The sequence below is a fragment of a genome, unplaced genomic scaffold, assembly GCF_019419815.1.
Source record: "Pyrus x bretschneideri cultivar Hongxiangsu unplaced genomic scaffold, Pyrus_bretschneideri_v1 Contig43, whole genome shotgun sequence".
In the NCBI taxonomy this organism is placed as follows: domain Eukaryota; kingdom Viridiplantae; phylum Streptophyta; class Magnoliopsida; order Rosales; family Rosaceae; genus Pyrus; species Pyrus x bretschneideri.
The window spans coordinates 4,050,705-4,074,094 of NW_025999757.1; the positions used below are offsets into that span (position 1 = coordinate 4,050,705).

Consider the following 23,390-nt stretch of genomic DNA (forward strand, 5'->3'; position numbering starts at 1 on the left):
CACAGTCCCTTTATTTTTAATTATAAACTCTTGATGCCTAATTGGAACATATAACTAAATAAAGTGAATATAGGAGATAATATGCATAGCCGTTGGAGGTTGGTGACCAAAATTTGATATTAGGTTACAAAAGTCATTGAATAATGTAATAGTCCGCGAGTGTAAATATAGAAATTGAATACTAGTGCCATTTTCATCTTATCTCGAGGCTACTATTCAGTATTTATTTAAGGTATTATGAAAGCACAAAATGGAGTTATATATGCATATGCAACTCTTCAATTCCAGATTAAAAGAAAGATTTATATAGTGAATTATTGTCTAATCGATGTTTATTCTTAATTTCTTATGCTACACCTTGTTTAAATCTCTTGAGTTCAGATTCTTGCTTTAGAAAGCATTCTCAAGTTCAAATAGATTACCACAAGTCACTTTTGCTTTTGCTTTTTTTTTTTTAATAGCATTTTGACATGTTAAGCAGCAACATTGCTACTTGTTAGTCTTCCTACATGATCTAAGAATACAATTAATTAAATAGATATAGGATCACATTGACCATAAAGTATTACCTACAACTCAACAACTAAAAATAAGATAGAGACTTGGTGGAAAACTCGAAATCCCTCATCGAAAAAAACTCAATATTACGCAATTAAATCATTAGTTTTCATGGCTTATTGTTTTTCGTTTAAGAAAACCTTCTTTTACTTTATCGTACAAAAAATCCTACTCGAAGTAAAAATTAACAGTAGTAAGTCATGGCAGCATAAAGTATAATCAGTAAATTATATCCAACATAACATAAAACACAATTTGACTAATAAACATTTAACTCAATAAATCAATTACCACATCAAACTTGAGAGTCCAACAGGTCTAAATATGTCAAAACCTTCTCCATATTCAACTTCAATTGCCCAAAAATACAGAAAAGCGGAGTAAAAACATAATTTCATCAAAAGTGCTTACCCAAGGATAAGTTTAAAATAGACAATAATCAAACCTCAGAAGCTCTGGATTCTCAATCACCACAAAAATGACAAATTAAACCAAAACTAAAACTAAAAAAAAAAAAAAAGGCAAACATCAATTATCTTGGTGCAAATTACACTTTCATACCTTAGGTTTGGGGTCTATTTCAATTCCTTACAACATCTTCAAAACATTTCACTTTCATACCTTAAGTACTATTTTATTTCAAAATAATACATCCGTTACATTTTCCATCCATTGATCTGTTAAATGCTAACATGGCTGCCACATATATGCCACGTGGTTGCCAAATGTCTGCCACGTGGCAAATAAAAATAATTTTTTAATTTGTTTTTAAAAACCTGAATTTTCTCAAAAAATTGAAAAAAAAAGGGGTAAATTACACTTTCATACATCAGGTTTGGAGTCTATTTCAATTCCTTATAACATCTTTAAAACATTTCACTTTCATACCTTAAGTACTATTTTATTTCAAAATAATACCACCGTTACATTTTTCATCCATTGATCTGTTAAATACTGACGTGGCTGCCACATATATATCACGTGACTGCCTAATGCTTGCCACTTGGCAAATAAAATATTTTTTTAATTTTTTTTAAAAAACCTGAATTTTCTCAAAAAAAGAAAAAAAAAATGAAACCAGTGCCTTCCCCCGCCCCCCTACCCAGCGACCCTAACCCAGAACCCAAAAACCTGCAAGAAGAAGAAGAAGAGGGGAAAAAGAAAAAAAAAAGTCCCAGTTCGTCCCACCCCGAGCCAACCCTTTTTCCCATCCCCCATCACCCCTCCCAAAAATCCCCCATCACCCACAAAAATTCCACCCGAGATTAGATGGATCTACCAGAAAACTAGTCCAAAAATCATCTCAAACTCAAGGTATTTTCAAAACTCACCCATACTGAAAAATCACGAGATCCTGACCTGAGGGAGGCGGGGAAGGTAGCGCGGCGTCACTAGGGGGGGAGGGAGGTGTGTCGCAGGGTGGGGAGGTCGCACGACGCGGGGGGGGGGGGGCGGGGCATGGGTTTCAATTTTTTTTTTTTTTTTGAGAAAATTCAAGTTTTTTAAAAAAAATTAAAAAATTATTTTATTTGCCATGTGGCAGACATTTGGCAGCCACGTGGCATATATGTGGCAGCCACGTCAGCATTTAACAGATCAATGGATAGCAAATGTAACGGAGATATTATTTTGAAATAAAATGGTACTTAAGGTATGAAAGTAAAATGTTTTGAAGATGTTGCAAGGAATTGAAATAGACCCCAAACCTAAGGTATGAAAGTGTAATTTACCCATTATCTAGATATATAAAAGAGAGAATTTTTTAAAACTATAATTGTAAGTGGCTGGAATTTTATGTGTTTGTCCCCGTGACTTGGGAGGAAAAAAAAAAAAAAAAAAAAAACAATGGGGTGATTGATTGAAAAGCAGGAATGCATACCCAATTTGAGTTTCAGTATGAGATTTGAGTTGAAAGTGAAGCCTCATGCCAACTAAGAAAATTATTACTCAACCAAGAATAATGAGATGTAAGTCAAATCATCTCCAATACACAACCAAATTGTAAACGACAGCGTCATGATTGAAACAAAAGCAAATTTGGTGCACCTAAGGCAAATAGCAATGCAAACTACATGAAATTTTAAGGTTTATTATTATTATTATTTATTTATTTATTTATTATTATTATTTTTTTTTTAAAGATAAGCCATTTTTCACATTCTGTTTTTCCTTTAATACTCATCCTATTATTTTGAGTTATACGATTGAATAAATAAATAAAAAATCAATAGACAAAAGCAAATCGCTGCATAGTGAAATTGGAATTTTAGCATGTATATATGAACCAAAATCGTTTAATATTGAATTGTTATTTAGTTTCATTGGTTGTTTCTTTTAGACATGAGCGTAACAACATTGATCAAAGCATATGTGTTTTATAATTTTATTGACTATTTTAGGGATATTTTTACTGTTTATAAATGTATTGATAAAGTATTTTTAATTTTTTATGGATATTTTTATTTGTATATTTATATAATTTTTTTTTTCCAAACAATAGATTTTGTTAAATTAGATGATGGATTTTATTTTAAAAGAATGCATAAAATTAGGAAATTAATTTTGTAAATAAGGGCAAAATAGAAAAAAAGAAATAAAAATTTAAATTCTTTGAGTTGGTGACATGGATAAGTAGGTTTTTTTTTTCCAACATTTCTTATAGTTGATTGATTCTATATTAAAACACCCCTCTAAAAAAGACCAAGCTACTTAAACCAAATTCACTTTAAGTTACTAAGAGCATTTTTCAGGAGATGCAGTAAAATAATAAAATTCTATTTTAAATAGTCAAATTAAAAAAAAAAAAAACACATCTCCAACAAACTCTATAAAAGAGCTTCTATTACAGCAAAATGAACAGTCACTCTTTAAATTTACAGGAAAACTAACGAAAAATCTAAAAAGACTTTAGTTTTAATGAAGAATGACAAATAAATGTGTAGTGAATAGTATCAGAGAAAAATAAAAATGTGGTTTTTCGTTAAAAGTGAATATTACCGGAAATGTTTCGTTAAAACTCCCATAATTTACAGAGCAACTGTTTATCAGCTAAATATTAACAAAATAATAAAACTCGTGAAACCTTGAGCAAAAAGAAAATGAAGATAATTAAGACTCTTTTAGAAAATGAATTGGTTGAGTTTGAATTGTTAGTAATAAAATATTTAAAGTTTGATAAAATAAAAAGCGTTGTTGGAGATAAAAAAAATTAAACCCTAATAAAAAGCGTTTATCAGCGTCCTGTGGCTTATGTACCAAGCACCTCCTTTTATAAAGGAGAAGAGCCTCTCCCCAGATTTCTCCGCTGGCCTCTCCTTCAGCTATTATAACTTTCTGAGGGTATGTGCTGATTTTTTTCCCACCATGATCTGTTGCCGATAAAATATGCACTTAGGAAATTTTTTATTAACATGTATTAAGCCTTAAAGTCTAAGGAAATTTCTAGTAGCCGAGTATAATTTGGTAGTTTTTCTGCTCTGCTTGGATGTGGTTGGGGTTTGATTCGATTATTAGGGTTTTGTTGGGATATCTAAACTGAAGTGAGCTTCAAATTTGAGTTTTGCAGTCTGCAAATTGGATAATGGTGCGTAGAGCACTATGACATGGCTATAAAAGATGTGGATGCAATGTTTTCTTCTTTGGATCCTGAGTACTATGACATTCTCATGAAGTAAGTAGTTATACCTTATGAATGCTATCTGATTTTGGTTTCGAGTATTTTACGTAATCTATTGAATTGAAATTTGAAATTTATGTAGATAATGAACTGTGTTTTGCTAGAAGGTGGTTTTGTATATCTTTGTTTTCTGTATATAGCACGGATCTCGTTAACGGTTGGTAGTAGCTGCATGATTCAATGTGCTTAAAACTATTGGAAGCTCTTTAACCAAATATAGAGTACACATGAGTATACTAGAGGGTTTTCAGTTAAACCGGTCGAGAATTTTCCCGAACGGAGAACAAAAGTAAGTATCTTGAGTTATAGAAATGAACTTGAATTTGACTGGTTACATAGTTCTGGCTCTTTCTTTGCGTGCATTCTGTATCTTTATCATTTTAGATGGTGTGGATTATATAGGCAATTTACCTAGACTTGTGCTTTGTTAGGGTAGGAAAAAACAGTGGTCAGGCCTTATGAGAGATTTGTTTGAATCAAATATGGCGGTTGAGTATCTTATATTTCTGAAGGAATCCAATTTATATGATTAGTGGATGGGATTTTGGGAATATAAATATCACCGTGTGCGAAACATTTGTATGTTTCTTCTTATTTCGTTTCTTATCCAAGATGACAGATTATAGTCATTAGAGCGATTGTTATATGTACGGTTTTGGTGCAGTGTCATATAACTGTCCAATTGCTAGTTGAATAATTCGAAGGAGATTAAATTTGTAAATTAAATGATGTGTCACCAATAGAAATGAGGACGTTTATCAACGTTTAAGTAATAATCTAATCATCAACTTTCCTTAACATTACCCTTCCACTAATAGGAGGAAGGTGTGGTCCATCCTTTATGATCCATGTATAATTTGGTTTTGTCTTTGTTTTTCATGGGATTTGTTTGTTGTTTGTTTATTTTGTTTGTCCCAAGTAAATGAAAAGCTACTAAATTAATCAAATATAGCGAGGTTAACTAAGTCTAATCCTCAATAATCACCACGTATAATAGATAAATTTAAATTAAACCATCCATCTCTAAATGTTGATAATCATCACATGACCGACATTTCATTCTCTAAATGAGTGCGTGGCAAACGTGTGGCTCATTCGTGTGGCAATTTGGTGAGAGTCAATTTGTGAGTTTGTGAGTTAGAGAACAATTTAGGAGAATCTTCTCCGTTGGTTTGGGTTCTCTACTCGTTTGGTTTAAGGTTTGGAATTTGTGGGATTTGGGTTGTGAGAGTTTAAACACTCTTTTGTAATCTTCGTTTGTTTAGTGAAATTCCTCGTCGTGCTTCGCTCGTGGATGTAGGCTTTACACCAAACCACACAAATCTCTTGTGTTAGTTTGAGATTGTTTGTTTTAGTTTTCACCTACGACGTTGATATTGGTATTTTGTTAAAATTCGTTTCCGTTTGCCCATAAAAGTACAACAGGTGTTACCCAAGATATCTCACTAGTATGAAAAGCCTTTTTAGTTAAAAGAACCCCGCCTATGCTTTTGCAACCCCTAGTTTTTGGTATCTTTGACCCCTCACAATCTCACAAAGTGATTCCCTTGTAATTCTTATGTCTCTCATGCAAAGAATAAAACCCTAAAGCCCTAATTATATGTAATGGCTTTAGTTACAAGAAAGGAATCCCAATAAAGCCCACAACCTACTCTAAATAGGCTTTGAAAACGCGGAACAAAAAACAAAAAAGAGCCAAACCGATCGATCGGTTAGGCATACCAATTGATCAACCAGAACAACAATTCCTCTCGTTGTACTCTGCTGCTACGCATTGCTTGTTTCTACTCCTACCTATCGCTCGCTTGATTGATCGTCTGTTCCAAAAATTTCTTCTTTGCATTTTAGATAATGAGGCAGCTCACAACATGAGCTCATCTAATTATTTAATTTTTTTTCAAAGAGGGGTATTTTGGATTGGTAAGAGAGAGAGAGAGAGAGTATATTTATGAGACAAGCTTTAACGAACAAGTCGAGCTATCTCATGAAAGATATGAGCTGTTCACTAGCTTTATGAGCTAAAAAACCAAAACTCCATATTGACTCATTTTTTTTAATGAGTCTAGCATTTTTTTTAGCTCAACTCATTTCACTAAAAAGCTGAGGTTAATTCAAATTATTTCGAGCATGTCTATAACCCCTATATGTGGTGCTCACTTTTTGAAAACTATGATGTTTTGTGTTGAATGCAAGAAAGACTAATATGAAACAAGTATGCTAGGTCAATTGTATTCCAAATCCACAAATAAAAGACATATGGCCATAGTTAAGAGATTGGAGGGAAACTGTTATAAAATTGGCTTGGGATACATCCAATAATCTGTCATCCCTATTTTAGGCAAGTCTTTATCATTTCTTTAATAGGTATGGAGTTCGGGTTAGCCACACAATGAGCCAAACATCATAATTTAGTATTGAGTTAGTCATTTACATGAGTCGAACTTAAAATCTATCATTTACAAATAAAGAGAAATGTCATTAGATTGTAGTAAATAAATCGCTCTCGTGAAATGCGTAATAAAGTACTAATCAAATGAGACAGGCTTGGCTCAATCTAATGTTGGCCTAACTTACCCATGAAGCTTATTTACGGCCCCAAAGTTTTTTGGTCTAGGAAGGGGAAAATAATCGACAGATTTTGGGACTTGTTTTAGAAGACCACTAGATAATAAGCCACCGCGTTGCAGCGGGAACCAACTGTCATAAATGAACAGAGGGACACATAAGTAAATGAGGTCGATAAGATAGGCAGCTTAACTTTTATATACATTCAACTGAGCATAGCTTATTCAAGGGTTAAAGAGGGCAGTTAAACTGATTGAAATAAAAACAGTCACAACACATGACATGATTAGATGGACCATTGCATTATCTGTAAGTTAAGGTGTCGCCCAATAAAACAGAAACACTTTCCAATGCATTACAAAATAGATTTTGATTCAAGTATACGTTGTATGACAGTGAATAAGTTCCTGCTGATTTTCTCCATCCATCTAGCCTATGAGAATCAGAAGTACAACCTTGAACTCCAGAGCTTCGTTCACCAGAATTACTTCCCATTCCTAAAATTAGGCAAATACATTGATGTCACATTAGCTGAAATTATGTTATAATGACACGGTTTAATAATCCAATGAATTAAAAAAAAATCAGAAATGTGAGTTCTAATTGAATTCATTCACAAACAATTACTATATTAATTTGAAAATTAAATGGGGTGTATCCGCAAACTGACCATCCTAAATCTCCTGCTTAATTTTGTGTGCCGCATTGTTTGATATCTGCAGTCCATTGTTATTCGGCTTGACACATGTTTGAGCAGGGGACTCCATGAGAGCTACAATGTGAATAAAACGTAATTATTATAATTATAAGCAATGTTATCAAACATACATAAAATGGTATGCTCTAGTTTTATTCCTTTCCACAAAGCTCTCATGTTCAACTCTTATGAAATACTGAGTTCGATACAAATTAATGACAGAAATACTCCAGCATGTTTTGAGTTTTAAGTACTACTACTTAAACATGTTAACACACCCATAAGCTGACTAATTGTAATTAGTCTGATGATGCAATTTCTATATACTTATATGAAGAAGAACCAATAGAGTGAGTAAAAACAAATTCTTAGTAAAAGAATTAACCAATTCTAATCAACAACTACTAATCAAACCGCAAAAGCAACATATGAGTTTTTCTGGCTTCAAACACAGAACCAATAGAGTCAAAGGTCCTCATATGCATTATGCGAAAAAACTCATTACGGTATCAAAAATCATAACTTATAGTTAAACCAAAAAAAAGTAAGTGACACACAATTGATGTTCTTTATGTCCATCTAAGAGATGGGCATGTAAATTTTGTGAAGAAACACCTGCTGGTTTTGTCCAACCTGAGAAAATATGGAGTTCTCATTGAAGATTCATTGCTTGAGTAGTTTATTTATTTAAGTAATTTCTATTTTGTTGAGAAAATGATACTGCCATAAAAAATAAAAAAAGAAATACATAACAGCACAATCAAATAATTTTTTAATATTTTGTACAGTTTGGTAGAAGGTGCCCGAATCAAAACAAAATGGATATCTGCAAACTTGCCCGAATCACATCCAACTCTATCAATTACTTCTGAGATAGTAAAAAAACCATGAAATTGTGCAGTCACTGAAGACTAACTACTGAAATCACAAAAGAAAAAAACCCATTTCATAAATTAATGAATGAAAGGAGTATAAAATTCAATCATAAACTAAGAAGAGTGAGAAAACATGTAGAAAGTTTTCTTATAACAAAATTTGTATACATTAATAATTTAGTCCTCGGGCTTAAGAATACTATGTACTACACACATTATTGTAATCAATTGCTCAGATAATTCAGGAGGCGAAAACCAAAAGGCAAATTTTTTTTCATTTCATGCCTTGAAAACAGACAGTCCATACAGTCCAAAAGTATATAATACTAGCTGAGGGTGATCCACTTAAATGCATAAAATTGGTGATTGACCTGTAATTTAAAATAGGAGCCCAGTCAGTCCTATATAAAGAATTCTAGTGAAAGATATGAGCTATCTCATCAAAGATATGAGCTGTTCACTAGCTTTATGAGCTGAAAATACCAAAACTCTATGTTGACTCATTTTTTTTAGCGAGTCTAGCAATTTTTTTAGCTCAACTCATTTCACTAAAAAGCTGAGCTTAATTCAAATTATTTCAAGCATGTCTACAACCCCTATATGTGGTGCTCACTTTATGAAAACTATGATGTTGTGTGTTGAACACAAGAAAGATTAATATGAAACAAGCGTACTAGGTCAATTGTATTCCAAATCCACAAATAAAAGACATCTAACCATAGTTGAGAGATTGGAGGGAAACTTTTATAAAATTGGCTTGGGATACATCCGACAATCTGTCACTCCTATTTTAGGTAAGTCTTTATCATTTCTTTAATAGGTATGAAGTTCGAGCTAGCCGCACAATGAGCCAAACATCATAATTTAGTATTGAATTAGTTATTTACATGAGTTGAACTTAAAATCTATCATTTACAAATAAAAAGAAATAACACTAGATTGTAGTAAATAAGTCGTTCTCGTAGAATGGGCAATAAAGTACTAATTAAATGAGACGGGCTTGGCTCAATCTAATATTGGCCTAACAAGCCCATGAAGCTTATTTAAGGACCAAAGTTTTCTGGTCTAGGAAGGGGAAAATAATTGACAGATTTTGGGACTTGTTTTAGAAGACAGGTTTGGGTTTAAGAAACGGCCCCAAAACCCAAACTCTGCAGCTTCTTCTCGGCCTCCTTTGTGACTCTCAACTCTTGTCGTCTTTTTTCTCCTTGCAGCTTCAAAAGGTTTGGGATTCGTAAATTGGTTTGGATATTTGAAATGAAGTTGTATCAAAGCAATGGAGATGAATGGCGATGAAGGCTCTTGACAGTGACAGTGAGTTCGGGGACAATGGCGATTTCAACAGCAATGAGTTGAATGTTAGTTTGATTTGTAAATTCTGTTATTGGGTTTCGGTAATTATTCAGTTTGTTGTGGTGATTTTGTTGTTAATTGATGATTTGTGATGTAGATGGAGCAGGAAGAGGATGACTTTGATGATGAGCACGACGGCGAGGAGAAGGAAGAAGAATCAGAAAATGAGGAAGAAGATGGAGAAGAAGTTGGGGAAGAGGAAAATGGCGATGGGCAAAATGATAATAAAGATGCCGAGATGGAAGAACTCGAGAAAAAATACATGAACCTTCGTCATCAGGAGCAGTAAGAGACTTCTCTTCACAATCCTTTTATTTTTAAAGAAAGATCTTCTTAAAGGTCAAGCAGTGAAGAACCAAAGGGTACGTTGTTCAAAATAATAACTCTTGTAATATCCATGAAATAGGTTTTGTTTTTCAACATCAAATTATTGCTCCTTGTTTAAAGCTTCTTTTTATGCCAATCCTTAAAGTTGAAAAAAATTATTTATATAGTGAATTATTGTCTGATCGATGTTTATTGAGTTCAGATTCTTGCTTCAGAAAGCATTCTCAAGTTCACATGGAATCATGGATTAGATTTTGTGTTTGTAGTTTTTAATAACCGTTTAAATTCTCATAATGTGTGTTTAGCTTATAACTGTACTATTAGCTGAGATAGAGTTTAATTTTATCAAATCAAACTTTAAGGAAATGCTTCAAGTTTCCTCGATTTCATATGATTGTGAGGGTTCCCCAAATTTGAAAAGTTCCGCTACAACAGTTACTATAATTAGTCAGATTAAGCTGGTACTAAGTTATCATTAAGAGTGTAAGAGTGTTAATCAAGAAGAATGGATTGAGCTCAGCCTTGCCTAAGCTTATCCCAAAACACAAAGCATCGAGGTTGAGCTTGGACCGACTTAATTGTTAACGTAAATCTTCTCACATCAGCTTTGGGTCTGCTGAATTGTAGTGAAGTCTGTGCTTAGTTCTCATTGAGGTCACGCCAGTCCCAACTTTAAGGAACTAAGTCTGAGCCATGAGATCATTCAAACAATCTGCATCTGCAGCTATGGAAGTCAATGACGTTGTATTGTCTCTGCTTATGGTAGTCTTGGAACCTAATCAATCCCGAACTTCTATTCTTCAAGTTTTTATGTTTTTGTAACATTAAAAATGGAACAAGCTAGCAGTTATTCCTGCTAACAATCACAACCTAATTGATCCTGAACTTCTATTGTTTATTAATTCTGATTTTTCACTATTTGATTATCCTCTGAGACATCATTTTATTCCTTGAAAAGGTTGCATGCTAAGAAGAAGAAAATTGTTTCTAATAGTTGCAAGATAAGGTATCAATAGATTCTTCGGTTCCCTATGTGAAACTGCTGTGATTTTGTTTTGGAATTTCTTGGAGCATATGTTGAGCAAACTTGGCTAGATTGTTTAAGGCTTATTGCATTAAGCTTTTGCCAGTATAATGTTTATGATAAGATAGTAAATTTCATGGCTCCACAGACCATGGTCATTTCTCCTATGCTTTCTGACCTCAATAATTTGTTCGGGTTGAAGAAGCAGAAACCAGCTTCCGTAGTGTAGTAGCGATGCAAGGCTGAATCAGCTGTATAGTCCTTGAATCTCAGGCTAAGAAATTGTCTGCTGTTAATTTATTTGATGTATTATTCAATATAATATCTGTTGCACTGATATTTATGTAATTTACACAATTTTTCAATGGAAGCCGAGTCTTTAAGATGTATGATTTTGTTGTAAATGACAATTAATATCTGTAAATTTGACATTTACAGAAATATTTTCCCCCAATTCGATGAATTGATTCTTGCCTGGTATTGCTAAAGATACGTCCTTCCCTTGTATGTTTAAAATCATTTTTTTCAAATATTTACTGCTAGTATACAACCATTTGTTTATCTTCTCTAGTACAGGATTGTATGCAATCAGTGGCAGGGAAGAAAAATTCTTAAGTATCGCTAATGTTGGATGTATTTATACAACCATTTGTTTATCTTCTCTAGTACAGGATTGTATGCAATCAGTGGCAGGGAAGAAAAATTCTTAAGTGTCGCTAATGTTGGATGTATTTTATGCTATATTTATGCAATATTTGATGATGTTGAACACATCTGAAACTTCGATATTTTGAAGGCAGAAAACATCTTGAAAACAAGGAAGGAACCCAAAGATGTCTGTATCGAATAAAATTACAAACTCATGGATGGCTTGTGGACTACTGTCGCTTCTTTTTCTGGGAGATGGATGACCAAACTACTAGAGCAAGCGTGAAAAATAAGCCGGCAGCTGTGAGGAGCACCTTCCAGCCTCTGAGGCCGCAGTTGTTACTGGCAGCCGCCGCAGCTTTTGTCCTTACAATTGTGTAATCAGGTTCATCCTCTTGCCCTTCTTTGTCTAAAAAACATACAAATAACATAAACTTTATGTTTTTTAATTGAATACAGACAGACTTGAAAGCGTTTGGATGGAGTATAATTCATTGCAATACAACAACACAACATACCTGTGTCTCCTTCATCAGCGTCCATGATGAGGCGATTAAACCATCTCTCTTCAACAATTTGGACTCTGAAACCAAGGGAGTATATTCCTGGTATATGCTCCCACATGGACAAATCTCCACCGATGACACGTGGATAATTAGGATCTGATTTGGTGTTGTGTTGGGTACTTATCATCATATTATTCTGGTGCTCTTGCATAAGCTCGACACCAAACTCCTTTATCCGAAACAACTTATTTGGTCCAGTCATTACTGAAACCACCACTTGATCTCCACATTGTAATATTGTTTCGTTCTCCATCTTCCAATGGCTCAACCATATCATATCTTCTCCGTCACCTGGGATACCATAGAAGAATGGGTAATAGATCCACTTCAGACCCTTGCTCTTGTTACTCACTTTGATTAGGCTTGAAACCTCTCTCCATTCATCATCATTATTAGAATTCTCCTCGTTTGCATAGGTAACAAAGATGTTCAAGCCTCGGATTTTGTGACTAGAAGGGACACTAAAAGATATGGAGGACTTGGTACTTTTATAGCTGAACCGGCCTGGAACCTCATTCCCAACAAAAAATGTGCTGAATATACCATATTCATATAGTCCCTATGCATTTTCCATGATCATCACAACATTACTAAGTCATTTATTTCCCATTATATACATGACTTGAGAGAGAGAGAGAGAGAGAAAGAGAGAGTGAGAGAGAGAGGCGCACCTGAACAGGACTCACTCTTGGATGTAAGAATAGTTCGCTGTCCATTCGAATTGCAGGCATGGATTCCAAGTTGCACAAGCCCAAAAGTTTAATCATTTCCACATCAACTCTATCAATAGGCTCTAACTTGAAAGTGTACTGCCACTCAACTAGATTCCAGTTGTCATCCACCCTGTACATTGCAGACCATGGCTCAGGGGAAAGAGGTATTATTTTTCTTAATGATATGCATTCGGATATACTCATCCTTTGGCGTACTTTCGGCAACCCCACAAGCGATTTGAGTCTATTACAACCCTTGAAAGAGAGTTTATCGAGCCTCCTCAAACCTTTGATGAAACCTGGCAGACTGCAAATTGGATTCTCACCTAAGTTTAGTTTTCGCAACGAGGATAGACTACTTAAATCCCTACAAAAGGCATCATCAAAAAGATTGCACCCCTTGAGACTTAACTCTAGTAAAGAGCATGGAAAAGAACTCAAGATAGTTGAACTTCTTTCTGGCCACAATTCACTTATTGGAATTCCATCTATTTCAAGAACTTTCAGAGACACCATCTTCTTCATCATCTCCATTGGAAACTCTTCAAGATTTGAGCAGCCAGATAAAATGAGTTTTTCAAGTGATTTAAGCATGCACATGTTCTTCGGAAGCATCCTAAGATTCTTGCAATCCTTCGTATTCAAGTACACGAGTCTCTCCAGGTTTCCAATTGACTCATGAACATCAATCAGGCTGCTGCAATCAACAAGAATCAATTCTTCTAGACTAGGGCAAAGTGAGAAGTCCATGATTTCAGTGAGGCCATGAGAATGGCTGACGTCAAGGATCTTCAACGATGGAAGAAACTGTGGAAACAAAGGAAAAAAGAAAAAGAAAAAAAAAACAATGAAATAAGTATCTAACATAAGAAATTAGTCATCGGATTAAAGAAAACATAGGAGTTCATTTTAACACATGGAGTTAGTCAACAAATAAAAAACTAACAAAATAAGGAAAATGAATTAAAATGCATAGGGTAACATACTTTTGTTCCTTTCCAGACTTGTCTTAAGCTACTATGTTGCATTTCAAGAACAATTAGACACTCCAAAGGAAGATCAACAGGTATAGAATCCAATGGAAATTGAAGCCAACACAACCATCTTAATCTTGTAGGGAAATCTGCATAACATCCATCCAGTCGTACATGACTAAGATGGAGTAGTTGTAAATTGTGCATCCTTTCAAATGCATTGGTTTCCAAGACGGTCTCACTTGTGTTTATTGGTTTGTTTGCAAGATGCATATGCATATCCAGGGCAAGACCTTGAATTGTTTGTGTACCCTAACAGAAGAGGAAAAAAAAAAAGTTATAACATTATTATGGATAATTTTCACAAGAAGATATACATATATAGACATAAAAGGCATGTTTCTTACATTCTTTTCCCTCAATACTTCGAAAGAATCCTTATGGCGCCATAATCTACTACGTTTTCTAGACTCTTCTGATTCGTGGCGAACAATTTCTCTTCCCATGTCACGGATCATGTCATGCATTTGCACGTTGTTGTATCCATCAATTGTCACCAAGCATCTATCAATGAGATTTTGAATGCCAATAATTGTATAGAAATCACATCCATCGAGTATTCTAACAATGTAGTTTTTGTCCCTTCCTATTAGGAAACAAGCAATGTGGAGGAATAATTTTTGGTCATGGTCATCTTGTAAACTGTCATAACTTATTCTTAGTTTATTCATGATTTCACCATTAGGGATAACTTTTAGCTTCTCCAATGCACTTTCCCATACATCTATACTTTCCCCTGATAAAGAAGAACCCAAAACTTTTAGAGCTAATGGAAGTCCGCCGCTATGTTGCACTACCATTTTTGAATGCTCCATGTAATTTTCTATGGGACGGTCCTGGCCAAATGCATGCCAACTGAAAAGCTCTAGTGATTCATTGTAATTCAAAGTTTCAACTTTGTACACCTTTGTAACTTGATGTGCTCTTAGCAATCTTTCACGCCTAGTTGTTATAAGTATCTTACTTCCGGGATAAAACCGATCTTTCATTTTTAGTACTGCATCTAATTGGTCTATATGGTCCACATCGTCAAGGACAAGTAGAACTTTTCTAGAGCTTATGGCGCTTTCAATCTTAATTATTCCCTCACTAATAGTTTGTATTTCCACTTTTCTACCGATCAAAATATCAGAAAGAAGTTGCATTTGTATTTGAACTAAGCCATTTGGTCGATCTGCTCTTTCTTTGATATTTTCAATGAAACTACTTCCTTCAAAGCTTTTAAAATTTGAATTGTAAACATGTTTTGCAATGGTTGTCTTCCTTACTCCAGCCATGCCATACACAAGAAGTATACCAACATCACTTGATCCATCTTGTAACCACAAATTGATGCGTTCGACTTGAAATTGGATTCCAATCAATTTTGGTTCAACACTCAATAGTGTACGACTTAACTTGTCTCCAATCACTTTAACAATTTTCTTGATAAACTTTGACTCGTACCTAATAATTTGCAAACAACATAAAAAAAAAATAAATCAAACCTTTCATGCGTAATAAACCATCTTAATGTGACTAGATTTTTTTTTTTTTTTTTTCTTCAATTGGAAAGTGGTAGATGTTTTCTCTCTAGTGTCTGGTATGTAATATGTGTTTTGTTAAGTAATTTAGCACTTGTGGTTATTACACCTAAACAATTATTAAGTTTTTAGTGGAGTAGAGCTGCCCAATTAAGATTTCACTTCAGGGAAGCTGCCAACATTTTTGGTTAGAAGGGGACAGGTGGCTTTAAGATAGACTAGCCTTTATGCACACGCTCACACGCGTGCAAAATGTATTTTTTGAATCACGGCGTGCTACACGCGACTTACACGTTCTAAATGTATTTATATGCGTAAATTGACAAAAGGAAAGTCAAATGTTTGAAGTAAATGAATAATTTTAGATCATGTTGGAAGAAACCCTTCATAAACCAATTAAATCAGCTGAATCCACATAATAAATCGGCCTCTATAGAATTACATTAAGAATAGATAAAATAATATTTAATAAACAACTGATTGAATCACATTATTGCTAGCTATTGTGTGGCTAAGCCCACCACCTCCCCCTTAGTGTAGATAATATCGTTTGTTAAAAAAAAAAAAAACAATAATTTGACAAATAATTTAATCACATTATTATTCGCGTACAAAATACTTTTTTTATAACCAGCATTGCACTACTCTTAAGATGTTTTGAACGTGTTTAAAAATAAAGAAAATAATATTTAATGAATAACTGATTGAATCACATTATTACTAACCTATTGTGAGATACCTATTAAAAAAAAACTGTTAAAATGATGAAAATACTCCTGCCACATTTGATGCATTATTTTGGATTGCTTTTGAAGTTTTTTTGTTTGAGGGGCTTTTTTGTCCAAATATTTTTTTTTATAAAGCTTGTGACACCAAAAAAAAATACTATTCATTGGCCTTGGTGGCTTTATATATACTAGCCTTAATGCACGCGAGTGTAGAAGACATTTTTTTAATCACGGTCTGTTAAGCGCGAATTACACGTTTTAGATGTATTTATATGTGTAAATTGAGGAAAGTCAAATATTTGAAGTAAATGAATAACCAATTAAAGCAGCTGAATCAATATAATAAAATCGGTCTCTATTGAATTTACATTAAGAATACATAAAATAATATTTAATAAACAACTAATTAAATCACATTATTGCTAGCTTATTATGAAGTGAAACCCACCACCTCCTCCTTAGTGTAGATAATATCGTTTGTTAATTTGTTAAAAAAAAAAATAATTGGATAACTGATTGAATCACATTATTACTAGCCTATTATGAGGTACTAATTATAAAAATTAAAAAATTAAAAAAAAGTGTTAAAAAAAATTTAATTATTAAAAAATACTATTAAAATGACGAAAATACCCCTATCACATTGGATTGATTATTTTGGATTGCTTTTGAAGTTTTTTGTTTGATGAGCATTTTTGTCCAATTACTTTTTGTGAAACTTGTGATCCCAAAAGTCGCTGTTCATGGTGGGCTTTATTTATAAGAAGATTATGGCAGTAAAAAAAAGTTAAAAAATAAAAGACATAAGAAGGATAAAGAGAAACCAACGGTTTGGGGAGGTAGAAAAGAAACAGAGAGAGAGAGAGAGAGAGAGAGAGAGAGAGAGAGAGAGAGAGTGAAGTTTTGGAGATCAGCAGTGAAGTTTTAGAAGGAGGTGGAAGCTAAGGGTCTGGGTTTTGAAAGAGCAAAGGTAAAAAATAAAAAAATAAAAAAATAAAAAAAATGAATGAGAGAGATATGCTACTTTAATTTTGTGTCTTGGGTCCCTCTATCCCTACTAGTTCGTGAGTAGGGCATATGTGTTTCGGTCCAACAAGTGAATTTGTGGTTGAGCTCAGCTCATTTTTGTGTGATTTGTTTTTTTTTTTTTTTTTTCTTAACAAGTATTGCTATGTTAAAAACTTTCTTTTAGTTTCGCTAATACTATGATTCAAAGTTCTATAGTTCTTCAATTTGATTTTATGCAAAAGAGAAATTTAACTGAGTTATACAGTTATCTTTTGTTTCAATAAATGCTTACTCCCTACTTACTGAGCTTTAAGAGCACACCTATATTTTTGTTTTGTTTCCATTCGATTTTATAAATTTCAGAAGCAGATCGTGAAGGTATAGACTAGAGCTTACTAAGTATCATGACTGTATTTTGCGGGGATGTTTAGTGAACCACTATGTCTCAGTGCATTACTAAGCTTGTTTTTTTTTCTTTTGGGTTGTAAACTTTTCTGCATGATGTGGTTGTTGTATATTTTTGAAGTGTAATATTAATACTCGAGTTATAATCAAGTACGATTGTAAGTATAACATGAGTTAAATTAGAATGAATGTGAGTTTTAGCATAAGGTTGTAAATGTTGGGACGTGACATCATGTCTCACGGAAGTATTGGATGAATGAATAATGAAGTGGGGAATTTAGATAATTAATAAATCAAACATACGTTGATGGCCTTTATTTGAAAAATAAAAAAAAGGACTGCTGACGAAATTAAAATGAAAAGAAGGGAGTACAATGTAGAATTTATACCAACTATAGACAAATACAGCATAGATTGCCTCCTAACTTTTTCTCACACTTGCTGACATGAAAGTTAATAAATTATTACTTAAGTATTGATAAATATCTTCGTTCTTATTGGTGACACATTATTTACATTTTTTTTATCTAAAAATTTAATTTTTCTACCTTTACCTTTTTAAAAATAGATAATGCTAAGAAGATTTAATTTGTAGACTAAATTTTGTAAATTAAATGACATATAAATTAGTGATGAATTATCACTTAACTGTTGATTAACGTGATTATTTTTTATTAGTCACACATTACTTAGTTTACGAATTTAGTCTACCTAACATTAGCCTAAAAACTTTAAGCAAATTGACCAGTAGACTAAAACGGAAAATGACTAATCTTTAAGTTGAGCCAAGTGTGATTTCTTTAAATTGGGATTATTATCCACCACTGAGATTGAATTATACACACACACACATAAAGGAAAATTTCAGGTAAACTAAATTTGTAGATAAAATTTTAAAAACTAAATGACATGAAAGTTGATAATTAGTTTATTACTTAAACGTCGATAAACGTGTTCATTTTTAACACATCATTTATTTTGCAAATTATGTTTCTAAATTTGGAAACTTTCATGAAAAGAGGTTGAGCTAAATTTATTTTATCCAAAAACCATACTATAACTTTATTTAATGAAAAAAAAAAGTTTAATGATAAACCCTTAACTTTAATAAAAAGAATAAAATAACTTAAATTTTAATGAAAAAGACATAATTTTAATTTTAAAAAAAACTAAAAAAAAATAGTGACCGTCCTCACACTTATTATTTTATGAAATTTACTACACTGTTTATGAAATTTATTATACTATTTATGAACTTATTACATTGTTTATGAAACTTAAAGGTACTATACTATTTATGAAACTTAATGGTACATGAAACTTAACGGTATTATACTATTTATGAAACTTAATGGTACTACACTGTTTATAAAACTTAATACACTGTTTATGAAGCTTAACACGCGCTAGGAACACATGTTTGTATTTTATGTTTTTTTTTTTTTTTTTATCTTTTTGTTCTTATGATTAAATGAAATTATTAGATGGTTTTTTTTTGTTAAAATGTAAAGTTTTGAATTCTGTTTCAATAATTTTCCTTCTAAATTTAGTCTATCTAATATCATCCCTATATAAATCAAGGTCGCTACAGATCATATATCAATTTGACTCAAGAAAGAGAAGAGAAATGAAGAAAATGAAAGTTACCCATCAGCTTGATTTGGTAAGACCATGCCTGCTAGATCTGCAACCTCTGCAAGTGCCTTCCTCCATCCCTCCACCTTTTCCGGCGACTGATTTTTCTGGCTTCTAGCAAATGCTTTTCCAACACTTCCTGTCTGCTTCCTCACGTGGGACGGATCAACATCGTAGAACACTGGTAAAACTACATGGTCCGAGGTGGTCTCCTTCCGTTCAAGGATCAGCACAAGCTCATCAAGACACCACCTGGATGACGCGTAATCTTTCGAAAACACGACAACAGAAGTTCGTGACAGCTGGATCGCTTTCAGCAGTCCTGGCTTTATATCTTCTCCTCTCTCAAGTTCATTGTCGTCTCGGAACGTGAGAAATCCTGCGTTGTTCAAGGCTGTGTAGAGGTGGTCAGTAAACGTCTTGCGGGTGTCTTTGCCTCTGAAGCTCAAGAACACGTCGTAGCGATAACCCCGAAATTTTTTGGAATCAGAGGAGGATCCTTGAGATGTTCTCACGAGAGCCATTGATGTGGATCGATGTTCAAACCAAAAGAACTGGTCTTTGCTAGATGCAATGCAAATGTCTCTGTGCAGGGGATATTTAATTGGGTTATTCCTATCTACTTCCAGGAAAATTTACAAACAATTATAAAAAGGGTTGTTGACCCAAAAAGTCTTTCTATAAATCATGGCCGACCGCTAGTGGCAGAGATTAAAACAAAAGGTTGTATGGGGTCCTTCCTATCTACTTCCAGGAAGATTCACAAACAATTATAAAATGGGTCGTGTTCCCATGCATTGACCCAAAAAGCTTTTCTTTTAAGTCATATCTGGCTGCTAGTGGCAGGGTCCTAAAAATAAAATTGCACCTATAGTTGTAAATGCAAATAGAAAGGAAATAAAACATAATTAAGTTGTGTATAAAATGCGTGATAATAGAAGGGATGTAATATCTAAATATTCCATTTTACTTTTTACATACGTTTCTAATTTTCGGTCGTCGGATCAGATGAATTGAAAAAGATCAACAGATATAAATTAACAAGATGTGTGTGAGAAATAATTTGGAGTGTATGGATAGTATACCCCTAAAAGAAAAGGTCCTTGCACGCTCGAAAATGTCATTCGAAGAGGTTAATAAAGAATAAATGAAGACATACATCAATGAACCAAATAATAGTGTAAGATAACAAAATAAACAATGACGTTGAGTTGAAGAGTTAGAATTCATATATATATCATCTTTTCCTTACAGTACTACAAAAAAATACAACTCGCTTCTATCATATTACTAGTTTATCTTATTAAAAGTTGCTAAGATGAGTATATAGGGTTTGTGGTTTTATAGTATAATATCTACTATTTTCTTGACATTTATCTTGCAATTTCCATTCCACCTGCAAACTGCTTTGTCAATTCAATACCGCCACAACAATAATACTTGTTTCCATAGCTGCAAACAGAGTATTTAAAATGAGAATATAAGTTGAAGTGTAAATTGCATTATAGTTTGTAGTAATTCAACTATACATACATTGACAAAAAGCAAGGAAAAAGAATAATCATATCCAATTAGATTGAATCCAGAAGCTCAGTCAAGATAACATCAAATGTTAAACCCCCCGACTTTGCGTTCCGTTGCCATGTGGATGGATCTGTTTAAATTTGCTTTTCTTACCAAAATTTAAACAATAGAAAGTTCAAACCATATTCCCATACCTCCATGTCTCTATCCTGCATTAATTTGTTGATGCTCATTTCCAGTGGAAAATGCATCCCTTGTAGCCTTTTTTCACAGTTTTTTCTTATGGGACCTGCTTTGATTTTTCTGGTACCGTCTTTGCTGCAAGCGTGGAGATGACACCGTTGTGTTATGTGATAAGAGATGTTGCAGCTTCAAATAAATTTCATTGGATATTCTGTAAATAGGTGAAAGGGGATAAATAGATCAAACTATAATGATAATGACAATTATTATTTCAATAAATAGAAAGTATGTTTCAACATAAATATATTGCAATCAATTTGATCATAATCAAATCATTAAGACAATATGCCCTGCAATGTAAATTCATGAAACGCCAATTTACATTGTCACAAATTCCTAATCAGGTTGGTACTCCTCTTTCTGATCCCACTGAGTTTCGTCACCTTCTCAGGTCACTTACATATCTCACTTTAACTCATTCTAGTATTGCCTTTGCGGTCAATCATATTGCTCAGTTTATGGCTCGTCCCACTATGACTCATTTGTTGCTGCTGAACGTGTTCTTCATTATGTTAAAAGGGTTCGTTAGACTTGGTCTTAGTTTCGGCCTCACTGTGGTCCACTTGTTTCTACTTGGGTACTCTCATGCAGATTGGGCTGGTCATCCATACATTTGTTGGTCCACATCTAGGTATCTTCTTTTTCTTGGCCCCAATCTCATCTCCTAGAGCTCTACATAGCAGCCTATTGTACGATGTTCTAGTGTGGAGTATGAGTATCATGCTCTTGCTCACACTTGTACTAAATCTCTTTAGGTCTCCTACTTACATCGTGAAGTCCGGTGTGTGATTTCAACGCCCATTTATATTTTCTGTGATAATCTCATCACCACCTACATGGTAGCTAATCCGGTTTTTCATGCTCGCACGAAGCATATTGTGTTGAATTATCATTTTGTTTGTGAACATGTTAAGCTTGGTGTAGACATCAAAATTTCGGTGAAATGAATGTTGACCAATAATTAAAATTTCAACACTCACGTATCACATAAATTTTACATGTAGCGTGTGCCTCAACGAAAAATCGAAATAAATTGGAAAAGTCATCAAATATGACACGTGTCAATACCTGGCAGAAATGATTTATTTCATTTGATTATTTAAATCCAAAAATCAAGTTTTGGAATTCTATAAATAGGAAGCCAAGGCATTCATTTTGGAGGGGGGAAGAAGGAAGGAGAAGGAGAAAGGAAAAGAAGAAAAGAAGGAAGGAAGAAAGAAAGAAGCCTTGAAACTCTAAAGCTCTCAAGCAAATCCCGAAGGATCAAGAAAGCAATCTTCGTTCTTCGTCAAATCCACCTTCAAGATCAAGCCCCGACGGCCCTTGAAGAACTTCCACCAACTCAAGATCAAGCCCCGACGGCCCTTGAGGAAAGTGTTCATCATCCACACATCCGTTATCCTTCAAGATTAAGCCCAGAAGCCCTTGAAGATCCGTTCATCCTAAGATCAAGCCCCAACGACCCCTTTGGATCAACAAATCCACACATCCGTTCATCGTTCATCATCCATCAACCTTCAAGATCAAGCCTCAACGGCCCTTGAAGATTCATTCATCATCCGTTCATCCTCAAGATCAAGCCCCAACGCCCTTGAAGAACTTCCACCAACTCAAGATCAAGCCCCGACGGCCCTTGAAGAAAGTGTTCATCGTTCATCATCCGTTCATCCTAAGATCAAGCCCCAACGGCCACTTTGGATCAACAACCTCAACAAATCCACACATCCAACCAACCTTCAAGATCAAGCCCAAAAGCCCTTGAAGATCCGCTCATCCACCAACCTTCAAGATCAAGCCCAACGGCCTTTGAAGAACTTCCACCAACTCAAGATCAAGCCCCGACGGCCCCTTGAAGAAAGTGTTCATCGTTCATCATCCATCCTCCTTCAAGATTAAGCCCCAACGGCCCTTGAAGAACTCCCACCAACTCAAGATCAAGCCCCGACGGCCCCTTGAAGAAAGTGTTCATCATTCATCAACTGTTCATCCTAAGATCAAGCCCCGACGGCCCTTTGGATCAACAATTCATCCACAAACGTACACCCTTCGAAGATAGAATCAGAGGACCAAATTACAAAGAGATTGTAACCCCAAAATCATTAATACAAAATATATATTTTGTACACGTATTCTTGTCGCTTGTTTCAGGAATTTCTCGTGTTTACAAATTTGGCACACCCAGTGGGACAATCTCTACCTCTCATCTCTATCCTCAAATCATCAAAAAACGCAAATGGCATCAAGAAAGGGTCAAGCTGTTCCTGCAATCAAAGCAAAGAACAAGAACA

The 23,390-nt window shown here is 34.1% G+C and overlaps 3 protein-coding genes across 3 annotated transcripts in view; 2 read left to right on the forward strand and 1 right to left on the reverse strand.

Moving 5' to 3' along the window:
• The window catches only part of LOC125469501 (coiled-coil domain-containing protein 86-like), a 70,852-nt gene that overhangs the window by 34,472 nt on the left and 12,990 nt on the right, over positions 1–23,390 (forward strand). The window lies entirely within an intron of this gene.
• On the forward strand, positions 9,459–11,546 carry LOC125469509 (major centromere autoantigen B-like). Its single transcript, XM_048566902.1, has 2 exons — positions 9,459–9,729; positions 9,822–11,546. The coding sequence occupies exons 1-2, from the start codon at positions 9,658–9,660 to the stop codon at positions 10,011–10,013; spliced, it is 264 nt and encodes an 87-aa protein (XP_048422859.1). The 5' UTR covers positions 9,459–9,657; the 3' UTR covers positions 10,014–11,546.
• On the reverse strand, positions 11,835–20,008 carry LOC125469496 (disease resistance protein RUN1-like). The gene is made up of 6 exons (XM_048566878.1): positions 19,348–20,008; positions 14,384–15,482; positions 13,989–14,288; positions 12,961–13,809; positions 12,242–12,848; positions 11,835–12,132 (listed from the first exon to the last, which is right to left on the reverse strand). The coding sequence occupies exons 1-6, from the start codon at positions 19,857–19,859 to the stop codon at positions 11,954–11,956; spliced, it is 3,546 nt and encodes a 1,181-aa protein (XP_048422835.1). The 5' UTR covers positions 19,860–20,008; the 3' UTR covers positions 11,835–11,953.